Source organism: Anthonomus grandis, chromosome 22 (genome assembly GCF_022605725.1).
Source record: "Anthonomus grandis grandis chromosome 22, icAntGran1.3, whole genome shotgun sequence".
Taxonomy (NCBI): domain Eukaryota; kingdom Metazoa; phylum Arthropoda; class Insecta; order Coleoptera; family Curculionidae; genus Anthonomus; species Anthonomus grandis.
The window spans coordinates 36,382,822-36,398,338 of NC_065567.1; the positions used below are offsets into that span (position 1 = coordinate 36,382,822).

Below are 15,517 nucleotides of genomic sequence, written 5' to 3' on the forward strand. Positions count from 1 at the left end.
GGAGGAGTGTTCAGCTGACAATTCATTAATTTATATAAAAAATATGTTTGCAACTATAAGACAAATTGGTCAGATCACTTTTGTTAAAAAGTGAATGTTCAACCTTAAAATGCTTTAAGTGCGAAAGATTGTTTTACACTTCAATCACCCTTATGTATGGCGATAGAATTCATGAAAAAATCATTTATTTTACTTAATAAGCATCAATTTACGCAATTTTGTAATAACTTAACCGACTTCTTTGGAACATGATACCTAAGAAACTCCCTTCTTAAAGCATGATTTATTATCTTAAATGATACCTTACCGTGATAAAACATCCTAAACATATCAGCATCATAAAGTCCACAAGCTCCTTGCTCGCCGCAAGCCATTTTCCAAATCCTACATGCCGAATCTACGACTGCGCCGTAAATAATAGGACATGGAACATTTCCAAATAGCCCTATGGCAAACTGTATTAAACCAAGTGCCATCGCCTTGTCTTTTGGATCTACGCATCGTAAGATAAGCAACATAGACCCTACTTCCGAGGTAGAATGTACAAATACAAAAATGGAAAATAGAACGATATACAACATGAAATTTCCACACTCTTGATCGCAGTATCCTATCGTCGCATTACCATAAATCGTAGTGTTGTCGTCTATGGAGCCTTCTATAGAGTCAATACACATACAACTCACGTAGCCTGTAATTTTTCCGTCTTTTTCTGTCACGTTTTGACATCCCGCGTGACAAGGAGACAAATAAGTTTTGCCATCCTCTCCGCAAATTGGTTCAAATTGGTCTTCGTTACAGTTGCATAAAGTTTTATTACAGCTACTGAGTTGAATTAGCCTGCAAGAAAAAATAATTGGTTCAATAAAGTCCTACTAAACAAAAGGAATTCTTGGATTTTTTTTTGTATTTTTTTCTAGTCCTATAGTAGATTCATTTTAAAGAAATTATTTTTATGAGGGTTATTGCCTAAATGGGCAGCTCTCGACAACATAAAAATATTTGTTATATGTTCCAGATATTTGTCATTTTAGTTATTTTCTTATGATTTTATTTTTTTTTTAATCTTAACGGCACCAATGTTACATTGCATTATGAAGACAAAATTGGTCTAATCTTTTAATGAATCTACGACTGAATAAATAAAGAAACTTACCCATCATTAGTCTTTAGCTCTGCAAACTCGTTCATAGGACAACCTATAAACATAAGAACACACATTCCCATTGCATAAACAATAGCTGTAAATGCAATCCATCCAGCTACGAATCTAGCATTGGGTTTTACTTTTAGGATAAATATTCCACTTATTACTATTCCCACGCCCATTACTAAGATTCCACCAACACCTGAAATTTTTATTATATTTTAATGATAAATTTATTTAGATAATCCATATATTCTTTACCTGAAATCATGTTGGCAGTAGGTGTGGGTAACCTGAATTGAGATTCTAAATATTTCGGTAGAAACGTATATAAGCCTGCGATGGGCAAGATGTGCAATACGCTACTTGCGGTTCTAAACATTAGTATATCATTTTTTAATAGTCTTTTTACAGTCTTTGGAAAATCTGAAAATTAAAAAAAAGTTAGTTAAAAGGTATTTTTCAGTTTGCTAAGTTTTGACCAGAGAGCCAGGAAAGTTTAAAAAAAATTATTTTATTTTAATTGTATACAGGTTGGGAAATCAATCTTTATGCACAGAGATGTGCTTAAAGGCGAAATATGGCAACAAGGTAATACTTGCAATAAAATTTTTCAAAATACTAGATTACAGATGACGATACGCATGCCAGTTCGTAAAATATCGAGTAACACTTGTATTTTGAGGTTAGATTTTCATGTTTATAGTGCTGAGTGTAAAATCGTTGTTTTTCTGTGAATAAAATTAAGCTAAGTTTTTATTTTATGGGTAATAAATGTAAATAACATTATTAAATAAAGTGTGATACAAATTTATGTTTTTGCTAAAATTATACTAAAATTGGTGACATTTTAGTTTAATTTTATATATCATATGTACTTAAAAAGTTATGATTCCAAATGGCATCAGTGGGCATAATTTTACTACATTATTGATTCCGTTTGGCATCAATAGGTATTTATTAACTGTAATCTTAGAGTAAATGAAATATTACTATTTAGGTATATACATTTTTATTGAATTTTGAATTTCAGATGCCAACGACGAAAATTCTGGTGAAAGCAAACAGCAAGTCAAGATGACTTTGACTCTGAAGACGACTTACCCCTTATTATGTTTCGAAACCAAAACCCTTCATCTACTGTCTGCATTTCTCCAAAATAGAAAAAACCAAGACCTTCCTTTCATAAATTTTTAATGCAACATATTTTTCACAAATAACCAGGAAAATAATTTAACCCCTCTTTCATATTTTAACTAATTTTTTAATGACGATTTAATCCAGCATATTACTGATCAAACAAATTTGTATTTTCGATACAACCAACTGGAATATGTTGCAATGCACAGAAATCTGTGAATTTCTATGATCTGGAATAGTTAGGATGCCCTATGTATTAGGCTCAAGAAACTCGATATTCACCTATTGCTGATGTTGGTGATGTCAAAAAATAGATTTGATAAACTAAGAACTCAAATACATTTCAATGACAACACAAATTTGCCGACTGGTTACCATCAAGATTATGATAAACTTTCTTATATTCGCCATCTGATAGATGGTCGAAAATTGAACAAGAAGAGCATACCTCGATAGACGAAATCATGGTATCTTTCCAAAGAAGAAGTCCTTTCAAGGAATATGTTTGAAATAAACGCCATAAATGGGGAATGAAAATATTTGCAGGAGCTGGAGTAAGTGGTAATATATACGACTTTGGAATATACCGGGAAAAGGACCCGTAAAAGAAATTAAACTAGGTATCAGTGATGATATTTTCATTAAACTTGTGGAAATATTGCCTAAAAACTTCAATTATAAAGTTTATACAAGTAATTGGTTCAAATCCTATAAATTGCTGTGTGATATAAAGAAGTTATGAATATTTGCCTTTGGAACTGTAAGAATTGCAGGACTGCTTGATGTCAATTTAAAAGCGAATCAGAATTAAAAAGAGAGGGTCATGGCTCATTTGATTTTTGCACTGTCGAGGGTGAGAATATCTTTGACCGCAAATGGTTTGACAATAAAGCAGTGCACATTGTTTTTACTTATACAGGACTGCAGCCTTTTTAGTTAATTAATGTGCATCAACCGTATGCCGTCTGAATATACAACAAATATATTTGTGGTGCGTGGATTTGAATGATATGCTCGTATCCTTGTACCGAATAAAAAATGGTGTACCCAGTTCCTCTCCAACACTTCTACTTGATGATGTTAAATCGACTTCTAGGGCACTACAAACAAATTCGCCCTCTGATAGATGGTCTAAAATTTAACATGTCGAAAATTGAACAAGAAGAGCACACCTCGATAGACGAAATCATGGTATCTTTTTAAAGAAGAAGTCCTTTCAAGGAATATGTTTGAAATAAACCCCATAAATGGGGAATGAAAATATTTGCAGGAGCTGGAGTAAGTGGTAATATATACGACTTTGGAATATACCGGGAAAAGGACCCGTAAAGATAATTAAACTAGGTATCAGTGATGATATTTTCATTAGACTTGTAGAAATATTGCCTAAAAACTTCAATTATAAAGTTTATACAAGTAATTGGTTCAAATCCTATAAATTGCTGTGTGAACTAAAGAAGTTATGAATATTTGCCTTTGGAACTGTAAGAATTGCAGGACTGCTTGATGTCAATTGAAAAGCGATTCAGAATTGAACAGAGAGGGTCGTGACTCGTTTCATTTTTGCACTGTCGAGGGTGAGAATATCTTTGACCGCAAATGGTTTGACAATAAAGCAGTGCACATTGTTTTTACTTATACAGGACTGCAGCCTTTTTACTTAATGAATGTGCCTCAACCATATGCCTTCTAAATATACAACAAATATATTTGTGGTGCGTGGATTTGAATGATATGCTCGTATCCTTGTACCAAATAAAAAATGGTGTACCCAGTTCCTCTCCAACACTTCTACTTGATGATGTAAGATCGACTACTAGGGTACTACCTTTTCTTCCAGTAGTTCTTGCTTCTGGACCCTTGCAAAATACGGTTCTTTCATTTTATGTATAACAATTTTGAAGAAAAAAAAATTTCTAGAAATTCGAAACCACATTTAACATTGTTTGTTCGCAACGAATCGGTCTATTTTCAAATGTAATTGAAAACACGTTGTATTGCCCAATTGCCTCCATAAAACCATTAAATAATTTAAACTCTTTCGGAAGGAGTAAAAACCGCCATTATAAGTTATGATAAAAATAATAACGCTTTAAAATTCAATAATGCAGCGTGCAGTCACACAACAAAATAAGGCATACCGATATTATTATTATTATTATTCTGTAAAAAATAAGAGCAGCAAATACCTATAAGACGCACAGAGGTGGCTGCTCATTAACGAGAGGATTATTGCCATTATTTTGGAAAATGTATACTCATCAATTCCTCAACCTGTATATTATATAACCACCACAACTGGTAAATAAATCAAACAACCAGCAAGTTACCAAAAAGCAAATAAGACATCTCTTCTGCTCTCTCATTCACAAATGAATAAAGCCTGTTCTTTCTTCACAAAAATTACTATCTTTTACTTTTGTCAAATACTTTAAGATTAAATTTTAAGCCTAAAAGCACTTACCTCTTAAGGTAGGAGGTTGTTTTTTATTAACAAGCATTTTATTAGTCTTAGGTCTATTATGGAAAGACTTAACATGAGGTAGACGTTTGGGAAAGGCAAACATAGCTATGGCAGCTAGTAGAAGTAATACCGAAATGATAACGAGTCCAAGCCACCAGGCTCCAACCCATCTGGGGTCCGATGAGTCTATTTTGGGATCCACTGATAGGTCAGCGTAAACACTTGTACAAAGTGACCCCACTATAAATCCAAATGCAGGTCCTAGAATTCTTACTCCTATGGTTATGGCTGAAAAAAACGATAATTTTATTATTAAATTAATAAAAATTATCTTAAGTAAGATATTTATTTAGGAAGTATTTTATAAGACATGAAGTTTCTGCCTTCAGACGTGGGTCTCCAAACAAGTTTGAGAGGATGAAATACCGCAGAAACAGATCAATACTGTGATTCCTATTGTTCTGAAGCTACGTTATTTCAAATACCTATAAGTTAACAAATGCATTTGTATCCAGAAACTTCATGCACTTCTGTTATTTCTTTATATAAAATCTTTAAGTAACGACAGAATGATTTGTAGATCCTCATCGATCACCTGATTTAAACCATTCTGATATTTTTTCGGAGACATTTCTATTCTAATTACCAGAGAGAACCTTTTTTATGAGCAAGAAACAAGTTTTTTAATTCGTATAGGGACCTCGCTAAAATAATTTCTTCAAAAAAATAGGATAAACTAAAAATTACTTAAAAAAATTGAAAAATCTTGGTAGACGTCAAATACTTCGAATAAAATGAAAAATTACTTCAAGTGCCTAAAAGACATAAAGAATGATTTCCTGTTTATACAAGATATTTAATTTCTGGAACAAAATAAAAAATATATATTAAAAGCCTGGAGGAAAAATGACTGAAAGATCGTGAAAATTATGTCAAATGTCTGGATGACAGAAAATTATTCCCAAAAGCCTGGAACAAAAGAAAAAAGGTTTCTAAGAATATTGCATTAAAAAAAAATGAATGCCCGAAACTAATATTAAATGACAAAAAATTTATTCATGATCATGACTGAAAATATGAAAAAAATCTTAAATAAATCCCTGTACACTTAAAACATCAGAGAATACATGAAAACCAAAATTGAAAAAATACCATAGAAAATTACTACAAAATCCTGAACAGGTGAAAAACGTGGCATGAATGAATGGAATAAAAAAATACTCCAAGCCTAATTGTAGACTTCGTTTAATGTATGAACTCTAACGTATTATTGGGAAATAGGACAATAAAGGAATTAGGAAATAATTCAACTGGACCATTTTATTGAAAATTTGACTGAGGCTTAAACGTACAAAATTATTGATTAAGAATCGTGAACATTAATAAATTGCGAGACAGTTTTACCACTAACCAAAACTCTTTATTTTACTCTATTTGTTAGTGGTAAAACTGACGTATTTTGAGTGTCACACCAAAAGTATAAATCCAAAGGTTCCAACCATAGGACTTCCCAAAGGAAAAGGGTAATATAAATAAATAATATTACTCTTTTCCTTTAATTCTTTTACCTAAAAAGAAACGAAGTTAACACTGCCAATATATATTTTTTTATATTCTACGATCTGAAACAAATCACTAAAACTACTGGCGCCGAATTCCATGGCAGTATGGAAAATATGGTCCGACAAATTCTCAAATAACGTTAAAAAGACATGTTTTTTTTTGCAGGAATTTGGAAAGGCAAAGTCATTCCTACAAGACTTAAGGCATTTGAAGCCATTTTCGGTAATTGAAGTCATTTCTTTAAGGCAGTTAAAATAATGTCTTATTTCTTCCAGGAATTTGAACTCATTTCTTATATATTCCAGACTTTTAAAATAGTCATGTTCTCCTTCTATAAACAACACATATTATTGTTTACTGATTACGGTTCTGTCCATCGCAGCTGGCCCCTTTTAGCCACGCATGTGCATAATGGTTAGTTGCGAATAGTGATGATATAGAACCGAACTTAAAATAACAAAAGAGTCGATGATATTAAAAACTTACCAAAATACAAAGGTGACTGTTTACTGGAAACGTTGTCATCCATAAATGGAATACCCAAAGTGTAAACGGCTGTCTGGCCCATGCCAACACCTAAAAGGCTCACAAAGAAAATCGCTAAAACTATATTCGTTACGCTAGACTGGATTTGGTGTCCTGGTATAACGTCACTTTCGCTACAACTCTGAATGATGGGTGACATGTTTTCATTTATAAAATCACTGGCATTTTGTTTTATCGACGATCGGAGGAATAGCTCATCTAGCTCATAGTTAGGTGACTTACAAACATTCGGATGCCTAAAAAGAGCAGAAAATATTAAAATATTTTACTCTAAATCACTGACCTAAATACATCTTTAAAAAAAGTTCTATAAGTAAAAGTAAAATAGTCTTGTACCGAAGCAAGATTCAAATATATTATGTCAAATCAAATCACTATATCAAATTTATTAGTTTGAGTGACCAGTGGTGACTTTTATTATTATTTACACAGACTTCGAAGGTAATTCATCTATTTAAATAGTAAATAAATATTAATATTATGTCAAAAAATACGGTCCTGTCCCAACATAACTGACAAAGAAAGATTCCGTGAATTGAATCATAGTCCAACATGCCTGTATGGGGCTATGCGTAGCTCTCTGCCAAGCCAACGTATTGCATTAACAGGACCGTAGCAGCGTTTTTTACGTAAAATTTGTGGAAAATAGAAGGTAGAGATTATGGAGAGAGCACTATTAGAGTGTGTGAGTTTTTAATAATATGCCTAAACCTTACTTGGAGAAAAGTTTAGAATTGTGTATCAATGAATGTGTGTTGAATGGTGTATAAATTATTTGAATTTTGTGGAGTACCATAGTTGATGAGAAGAATATTCTTTAGGAAAATAAGAGAGATTCTGCTTGATAGTACAAACTCTTAAGATTAAGAGAAAAACTCCCAAAGAAAAGTGTGGATCCCATTTAGCTCCCAGAAACGTCTTTTAGTATGAGATTATGTTATAGTCCAAAGTATGATGTAGATCAAGAAATGCAATTGTTAAATTTGATTTCTTCTAAACGACTGAACGACTATATCAAAATAAAAATTAATCAAACCAAAGCATGCTTTATTATCATATGATACAAAGTATTTGTGGCAAAAGCTTCCTACTAGATAAAACACTCAGCACTTAAAGAGTGAGTTAACTGAATAGTGATTAAAAAGGATGGAAATAAAGGTAAAAGCGGTTTAAAAGATTCAAGAAACGCCCTAAAATTATTGTTGGGTAGACGATAAATACATATAATATAAAAATTTAGAACATATAAAAATTACGGGAAACAAATGAGTTTTATAATATGCGCATCAAACCTTTTAATGTCAGTTATGTTGATACATTGTAGAATAGTACTTTTACCAAAATCATGACTGATCAATTATGAATTTTTACCTTCAATATCCATTCTGTTGGGAAATTATAGGAGTATGAATGGGATTGTAAGCTGGATGGAGCAAGCAGATCTAAGAGAGAGTGGAATAAAATCTTATTTTTTACTTTTGGCGACTTTAGGGACATTCTCTTAATAATAATGACTCAACTTCAAAGTCACATATTTCCTTATACATATGTTATATATGATTATTTACCTAATTATTCCAGTTGGATCATTTGCGTTAATTAACTGCCGACCATAAATAAAGTGAGGTAGAGAGCAAGTAAAACTACTAACACCAAATAAAACTACGCCCCAAGCTATCCATTTGGGCCTGTGTCCTTGTCCTCCGTAATACGTTAATAACAAGGACGAACCTATTTGTCCGATCTCTGTCGCACTCATTATGATACCTAAAAATATGGAAAACATTAATTAGAAAAACATTATTTAGTATACTACGCTATAAGACTTATATACACACAACCGCAATGTCTAGGGATATTTTGAATAAATTTGTATATATATTTTTTAATATGATCTTTTTTTTTAAATTTATTTGCAAGTTTAAGAGTAGTTTATAAGGTAATAAAAAAACCCAAAAAATTTTAAATAATTTATATTTTTTCTAAAAAAATGCAAAAAAATTAAAGTTGTTGAGAAACTAGGTTTTACAAAAATTTAATTCTTAATTTTAAATTAACAAAAAATAAACAAAAACAATATTCAATAACTTGTATGACCTCCACGACTGTTCACAACTGCTTGACATCGTCTGGGCATGCTTAGAATTAAATGATCAATATCATCTTGGGGTATCTCATTCCAGGCTTCTTGAAGTGTCAGAAACAAAGTTCTTCTATTGTCTCTTGGTCTTTCCATACGAAGAACTCTTCTTTGAAGCATATCCCACATGTGTTCAATGGGGTTTAGGTCCGGGGATTGAGGTGGCCATGGTAAGACATCGATATTATTCATTTCTAGAAACTCTCTAGCAACCCTTGAAGTGTGTGGTCTGGCATTGTCGTGCATGTAAACAAAGGTTTGACCAATTGCTGCTGCATACGGAATAACAACAGGTGCCAGTATCTGATCCACGTATAATCTGCCAGTTAAAAAGTTTTCTAATAAAATGAGGTCTGTTCTTCCTCCAATACTAATGCCTCCCCAAACCATGATGGTTCCGCCACGAAAAGAATGCACTTCCTGGACATTGCACAGGCGGTTTGCGTTTCCAGGCTCTCTTCACATGCGAACTCTTCTTGAGTCGGGGTAAATTCCAAACCGAGACTCATCAGTGAACAGCACATTTGCCCAACTTTCATTTTGCCACAACAAATGTTCTTCCGCCCACAAAAGTCGTACTCCTCGATTACCCCAGGACAACGGTTGCACCCTTAAAGGCCGACGACTACGTAGGTTGTTTTCATGCAAACGTCGGCGTACAGTATCGGCTGAAACCTCAACGTTATGCACTTGCTGTAGCATGATTTGCAATTCTGGTGCTGTTACAGTGGGGCGTCTTCGAGCATTTAAGTGTAAAAAGCGGTCCTGTAGAGGGGTTGTAATACGTAAGCGACCTCTATGCCTTTCCGCCACATCGCCTTCTTCTCGATACCGTGCATATAAGCGTGAAATTACGCTTTGAGTAGTGCCCATGTTCACTGCAACCTGTGCTTGCGTCATACCACCATCTAAAAGGCCCACCGCTCGTATCATTTCTTCTCTCGTTAAATGTCTGCGCTGCATGGTTAGCAAGAACTATACTGAGCTCTATGAACAAACTTTTTTCCAAAAAAACGCAAACACTTTTTTTTGGTAAAAGAATTCAAGACAATAAATAACGATATGTGTATTTGTTTATTTATTTGAGATAAATAAATTAAGTAGAAAAATGTACAGTGTGGTTTAAGCAGTCTAAAATAAGGATAAAGTCTAGATATTTTTATATTTATAGCAAGTAAATAAAATTTTAACAAATTAAAAAAAAAATTAAGAAAATTCTAAATTATCCCTAGACATTGCGGTTGTGTGTATGTAAAAAGTACGCAGTGAGTGCATAAACTTCCGCTCTCGTACCTTTAACTCGTTTATTTTTTTAATTGGGGCGTGGCGTTTTTAGTAAGTAAAAAATAATAGTTCCAACTGAAAAAGCATGCTGAACTTAATATAAAATTATAACCTTCAGACCAAATCATCATAACATCTCAAATGAAATCATCCCTTAATAAATAAACTCTAGGATCATGGTCAATTACATAGACTTCTACATTATTACTTTAAAAAAAAGTTTATTCGGGTCTGATTTCGTCGAGAGGTGTTTGCTTATTTTTAAACATTAACATATTGACATTTTAGTCGTTTTTTTCAGAGTGTGAAGGTATAGAAAAGGAAAGGAGGTATTAACTAGCTGCTCCTTCATGGTATAGGCACGTCACGATTGGTGTCACTCGTGTGTAAGCCACAAAGAAAATTTGTTATTCTGCGCATCTCGCTGTATGTGCAGGTGATTAAATCCGTCATACACGCACGTGAGCAGCGCTAGCGAAAAAATAAAGCGATCTCTCCCGCTATTCAGGCTTTTTCTGTTCTAGAGTAAGATGAATCTCTTGTTCCAGAAATAGAAAGGAGCCTTACTAACACTTTTTATATATTATATATATATATACATACTTTTATACTTGACATCGATGATAACCGATTTTCTTTGATTTAAAGCCGTAATAATGCGAGTGCATATGATCTTTAAAATTGACGTATTAAGCACATTTTAAATGCCATAATTTTCTATCAAATATGTCATGTAAAACCAATTTAAAAAAATCTTATAAAAAAATTTAAATGTATGAAAGATCCACAAATATAAATTAATTGACACCTAGAAATTCGCACACAGACTCCGCACTAAATAAGTAAATCAATACTTTTCGAATGGCTGTATTTATGATAGACCTCAATTTCTTTTAGCTCTTTTAACAGAGACAAAAAATCTACGTAGTTCCCATCACAGATCGAATTTTCGCACGAACACGGTTTTACAACTTTCTCATAAATTTGCTTCGCCTCAAGTGGTGCTCGCTGGCATAAAAGGGCAAGGCAGGTTTTCATGGAAATAAAAAATAATTATAGCTAAATTTTGAATATTCTACTCTTATATTTTTTACATAAAGAAGAAAAATATTTGTTACTTATAACAGGAGAAAGAGGTTAAATTAAAATGTTTCATTATTTTTTTTAATATCGATTTTTCACTTCACGGTTGTATTTTATTATTATAGCACCGATTTATTTAAATGGAAAAAGGACATTGGTAAGGAATAACATATTTTCAGAACAAACAATTTACGAAAAAATGTTGAATTATCCACCAGTGATTAAGGCTTTAATTCCGAGTGTTTTGCAATTATTCGTCAATTTAGTTATGTATACTGAAAATAAAAATGTTTATTCAAATAAATAAAAAAACCATAATTTAAATATAAAATAAAAATCTTGAAATCGAAAGAATTATATACACACAAAAATCGACATCAAAGGCTTTGAATCCGGACCTGTACAGCTGAACACCACGTACACTGCGTTGACAGTACGGATATTAGTCCGGTAAGGATTTTTAAAAGTAGATTGTTATATTTTTTGAATTACTGTAAAAAATCCCTAAACATTTTTAAAAGATAATTCTTATTGCACAAAATTTGTTTAATAGGTAGGGGAAGGGCCGTACTTTGGACCGGCTCTTAAATTGGATCATCGCTTTTATTCGAATATTAACTGTACTAGGCATCCTCTGTTGGCCGGTAGATATAGGCCATATATTTGGGAACCGTAGCCCGAAACGAGAGGTCTGTACAGTAGTGCTGGATAATGTAATTTTGCTCTTAGCTTCTTAGGGGTTTTTTTTTTACTGGTGAGTAATTTTTGTCATCTGCCTATGTGTACGTTTTAGACAAGTTGTCACCTATTGATTCAACTAATAGTTTACCTGTTTTTCACAACAAAACCGTAAAAGTACTAAAAAACCGTAAAAACGACTATTTTAGAGTGAGGTTATAGCATCCTAAATTGAACCACTTAATAGTTCCAGTTCCTATTTTGGACTGGTCCAAATTAACCAACTTTTTTTTTCTTCAAGTAAATATGTCACAACGTGGAAAATATGGAAAATATGGAAAATAGAACGAGGAAAATATGAAACAAGCCTTCATTGTCCACCAAAATGATGGTATAGGTTTTAACAAAAAAGCTAGAAGGTATAAAATACCAAAGGCAATTTTAAAACGAAGAATTAATGACACCAACAAACATGTTCACGGAAGTGAGAAAAAATTTGGATAAGCAGCAAATCTTCTATCAGAAATTGAGGAAGAGATAATAAAGGATATTCTAGAGCTTGACAGAGGTCTGTTTGGAATAACTCGTAGTGATTTAAGGAAACTCACATATGATTTCGCAGAAGTGAATGGAATTCTACACGGGGTTAAAAATGGACGAGCCGACAAAATACCACTTCTTATTAGTATCAAATAGGATCTCTTATAAGCGGAGAACGTGGAGTAAACACAACATGTGTTTGCTGCATTAATGATGCTGGTCTCATTAATGATGTATGTCCCATCGATGCTTATATTTAAGCGAATAAGATTCAAAGATGAACTCAAAGAAGACGCACCTCCAGAAACACAATTTGCTTGCTCAGGGTCGGACTGGATAACGGGTGAATTATTTGCAAAATGGCTAAGGCATTTCATTAATTTTGCGAAGCCATCTAAAGATATCAAATTCAAATTCAGAAAGTAGCTTTAATGTCCCAAACAGAGTTATTGACAAAGCCTTATTAAATCTAAATCAGTAAAACTTAGGACTAATAGACATCAGAAAGCAAATAGTGTTTTTAAATCTATTATTAGAGTTAAGATTTCTTATAGAAAGAGGAAGGTGATTGAACATTTTTTTATCCTTGCAAATAAAAAAACTTCTCACTTGCTCTGAATGTGAAATGGGCAACCGAAGGGTGTATGTAAGATGAGTTCCAAACGAACTGCCTCCTACAATTTCCTGCTCGTGCTTTTTGAAAACCAAAGTTATTGTTTCAGGCATATATAAGCAACAAAGGGTCAAGATTCTATTTTGCACAAAAAGATGCTGACAAGATACACGACACCTCATTCCACAAAGGGCTCTAATTGCTCTTTTTTGCAAAACAAATACTGTATTAAAGAGATAGGGGGCACATGATCCCCAGAAACAAATCCCATAGCGAAGATGTGACTCCACAAGAGCATGATAAGCATTTTTTGCAAGCAAGTTTTTAGAAATTATTCTAAGGGCATAGCAACCTGGTGACACCCTACTGCACACTTTAATTATGTGTTCCTAAAATTTGAGTCTGCAATCAATTGTCAATCCCAAAATCCTGCAAGACTGTGGAGTTGAAATCGGCTCCTCATCGATAGTGACAGAATCCATTGAACATTTGAAACTTAACAGACTTGTTTTCGACGTATTAAAACATAGTCGATTTGCATTGCACCATTCCCTAATCATAAGCAAGTCAGCATCCAGAAACATTTTCAGTTGGTCAATGTGTTGTCCATGCCAAATGATGGTGGTGTTATCTGCAAACATAGTAACCTTACCTTTTATGGGGAGCAAAGGAAGATCGTTAACATAAAGAAGAAATAATAACGGCCCTAGTACAGAACCTTGGGGAACCCCTGTAGTAGTCTGTAGTTTTTCAGAGCAATGACCACCAAAATTAACCCTTTGGACACGACCTGATAGAGAGGAGCTAAACCAACCTAGAGAAGATCCTCTAAAACCATAACTCTCCATCTGCCACAACAGTATTCTGTGATTCACATAGTCAAAAGCCTTGGATATGTCACAGAACACTGCTGCAGGAACTTCACCGGAATTAAGTGTGAACAAAAAAAGATATTTTTCTTCTATAAAGAAATTGAAGAAAATCAAAAATAGCATCAGCCGTGCTCTTGGCCTCTTGAAACCCAAACTTTGCCGCGCATAGAATGTTCAGTCTATCCAAAAAAGATATCATTCTCATCTTTACCAATCTCTCAACAATAAAAAGGACTTTTAGTAATGGATGAATATACAACCCATACAAAAAATTTAGAAGCCATAACTTTAGCCAGGGACAATGGAATCATCATGTTGTGGCTACCAATACACACTAACAACAGGTTGCAACCCTGTGACATCTCATTCTTTAAGCACCTTAGTTCATGTTACAATCAAGCAGCAGACAAATCTCTTCATATGCACCCTACCCAAAATATAACGTAATTTCAGATATCAAGATTATTAGGAGAAGAATATGCAAAAGCTACATCAGAAATGCTGATGCTAAATGGATAAGCAAAATGTAGCACATGGCCTTTAGATCAAAATGTATTTGATGTAAGTGATTTCGTTTGCCCTTCCAATGTGAACATCAAGACTACAAAAGGCAACATAACCTTTTCAGTAAACGAAATGTCCCATAATGCTTCTACTAACATCAACAACGTATCCCAACTTGCCTGTACACCTCCAGACACGTAGTAGTAGTATTTAGTAGTAAACTGACAGAGGAGATACTTACTACTGTATCTCCTCTGTCAGTTTTAAAGCGAAAATAGCGCCCAGCAGCTTCCAGTTCTACGATAATAATAACTAGTAGCCCCTACAAGGATGCTCTTGAATAAAAACAACTCAAGAAAATGACTCCTCCTAAAACCATTAAAAAGGTATTTTTTTCTTCAAAGGACAATCGTCTGCTTCTAAATCTGATAAGGAACACCGTTTGCCTTTTGAAGACTGCCTTTGTGTCGTTTCCCTTCCTTCATTTTTGCAATTTGGACATTCGATGTATTCATGCAAGACGTGGGAACACTTAAAGTGTACCGGTGGTCGTGATACTGAGTTCTACGAATGTATAAACTGCGAGTCTGACCGTGACTGATTTCGTTGTTTTATATACCTAATATTTTATGCTAATATATTAGTAAATTAATATCAGAATTACACATTTAGTTATGTATTGTATTTAAATAAGTTTAATAAACATTTGTTCATTAAATAAAGAAACATAGACGTGGTCCAATTTAGGGAACGTGCGGTTCAAAATGGGAAACCAGTATTATAAATTGGACCAATGACTCAATGTTGCTTTGATTTTTTTGCTAACCACCGGAACAGGTTTTAGCCTGTTTTGTAACATCTATTTATTTATAACATGCCTTACGTTTTGTTACAATTTGGCTCATAAAAATTTAATTTTACATTTGTTAGGAGGTCCAAATTC

At 33.4% G+C, this 15,517-nt stretch overlaps 1 protein-coding gene across 1 annotated transcript in view; it reads right to left on the bottom strand.

Moving 5' to 3' along the window:
- LOC126748295 (solute carrier organic anion transporter family member 74D) overlaps window positions 1-15,517 on the bottom strand; it is a 138,167-nt gene that overhangs the window by 13,261 nt on the left and 109,389 nt on the right. Inside the window, exons 4-9 of the mRNA XM_050457421.1 lie at window positions 8,429-8,627; window positions 6,801-7,096; window positions 4,752-5,039; window positions 1,409-1,573; window positions 1,157-1,349; window positions 308-840 (exon numbers count right to left, since the gene is read on the bottom strand). Coding sequence (XP_050313378.1) covers window positions 308-840; window positions 1,157-1,349; window positions 1,409-1,573; window positions 4,752-5,039; window positions 6,801-7,096; window positions 8,429-8,627 — 1,674 coding nt within the window. The remainder of the gene's footprint in view (window positions 1-307; window positions 841-1,156; window positions 1,350-1,408; window positions 1,574-4,751; window positions 5,040-6,800; window positions 7,097-8,428; window positions 8,628-15,517) is intronic.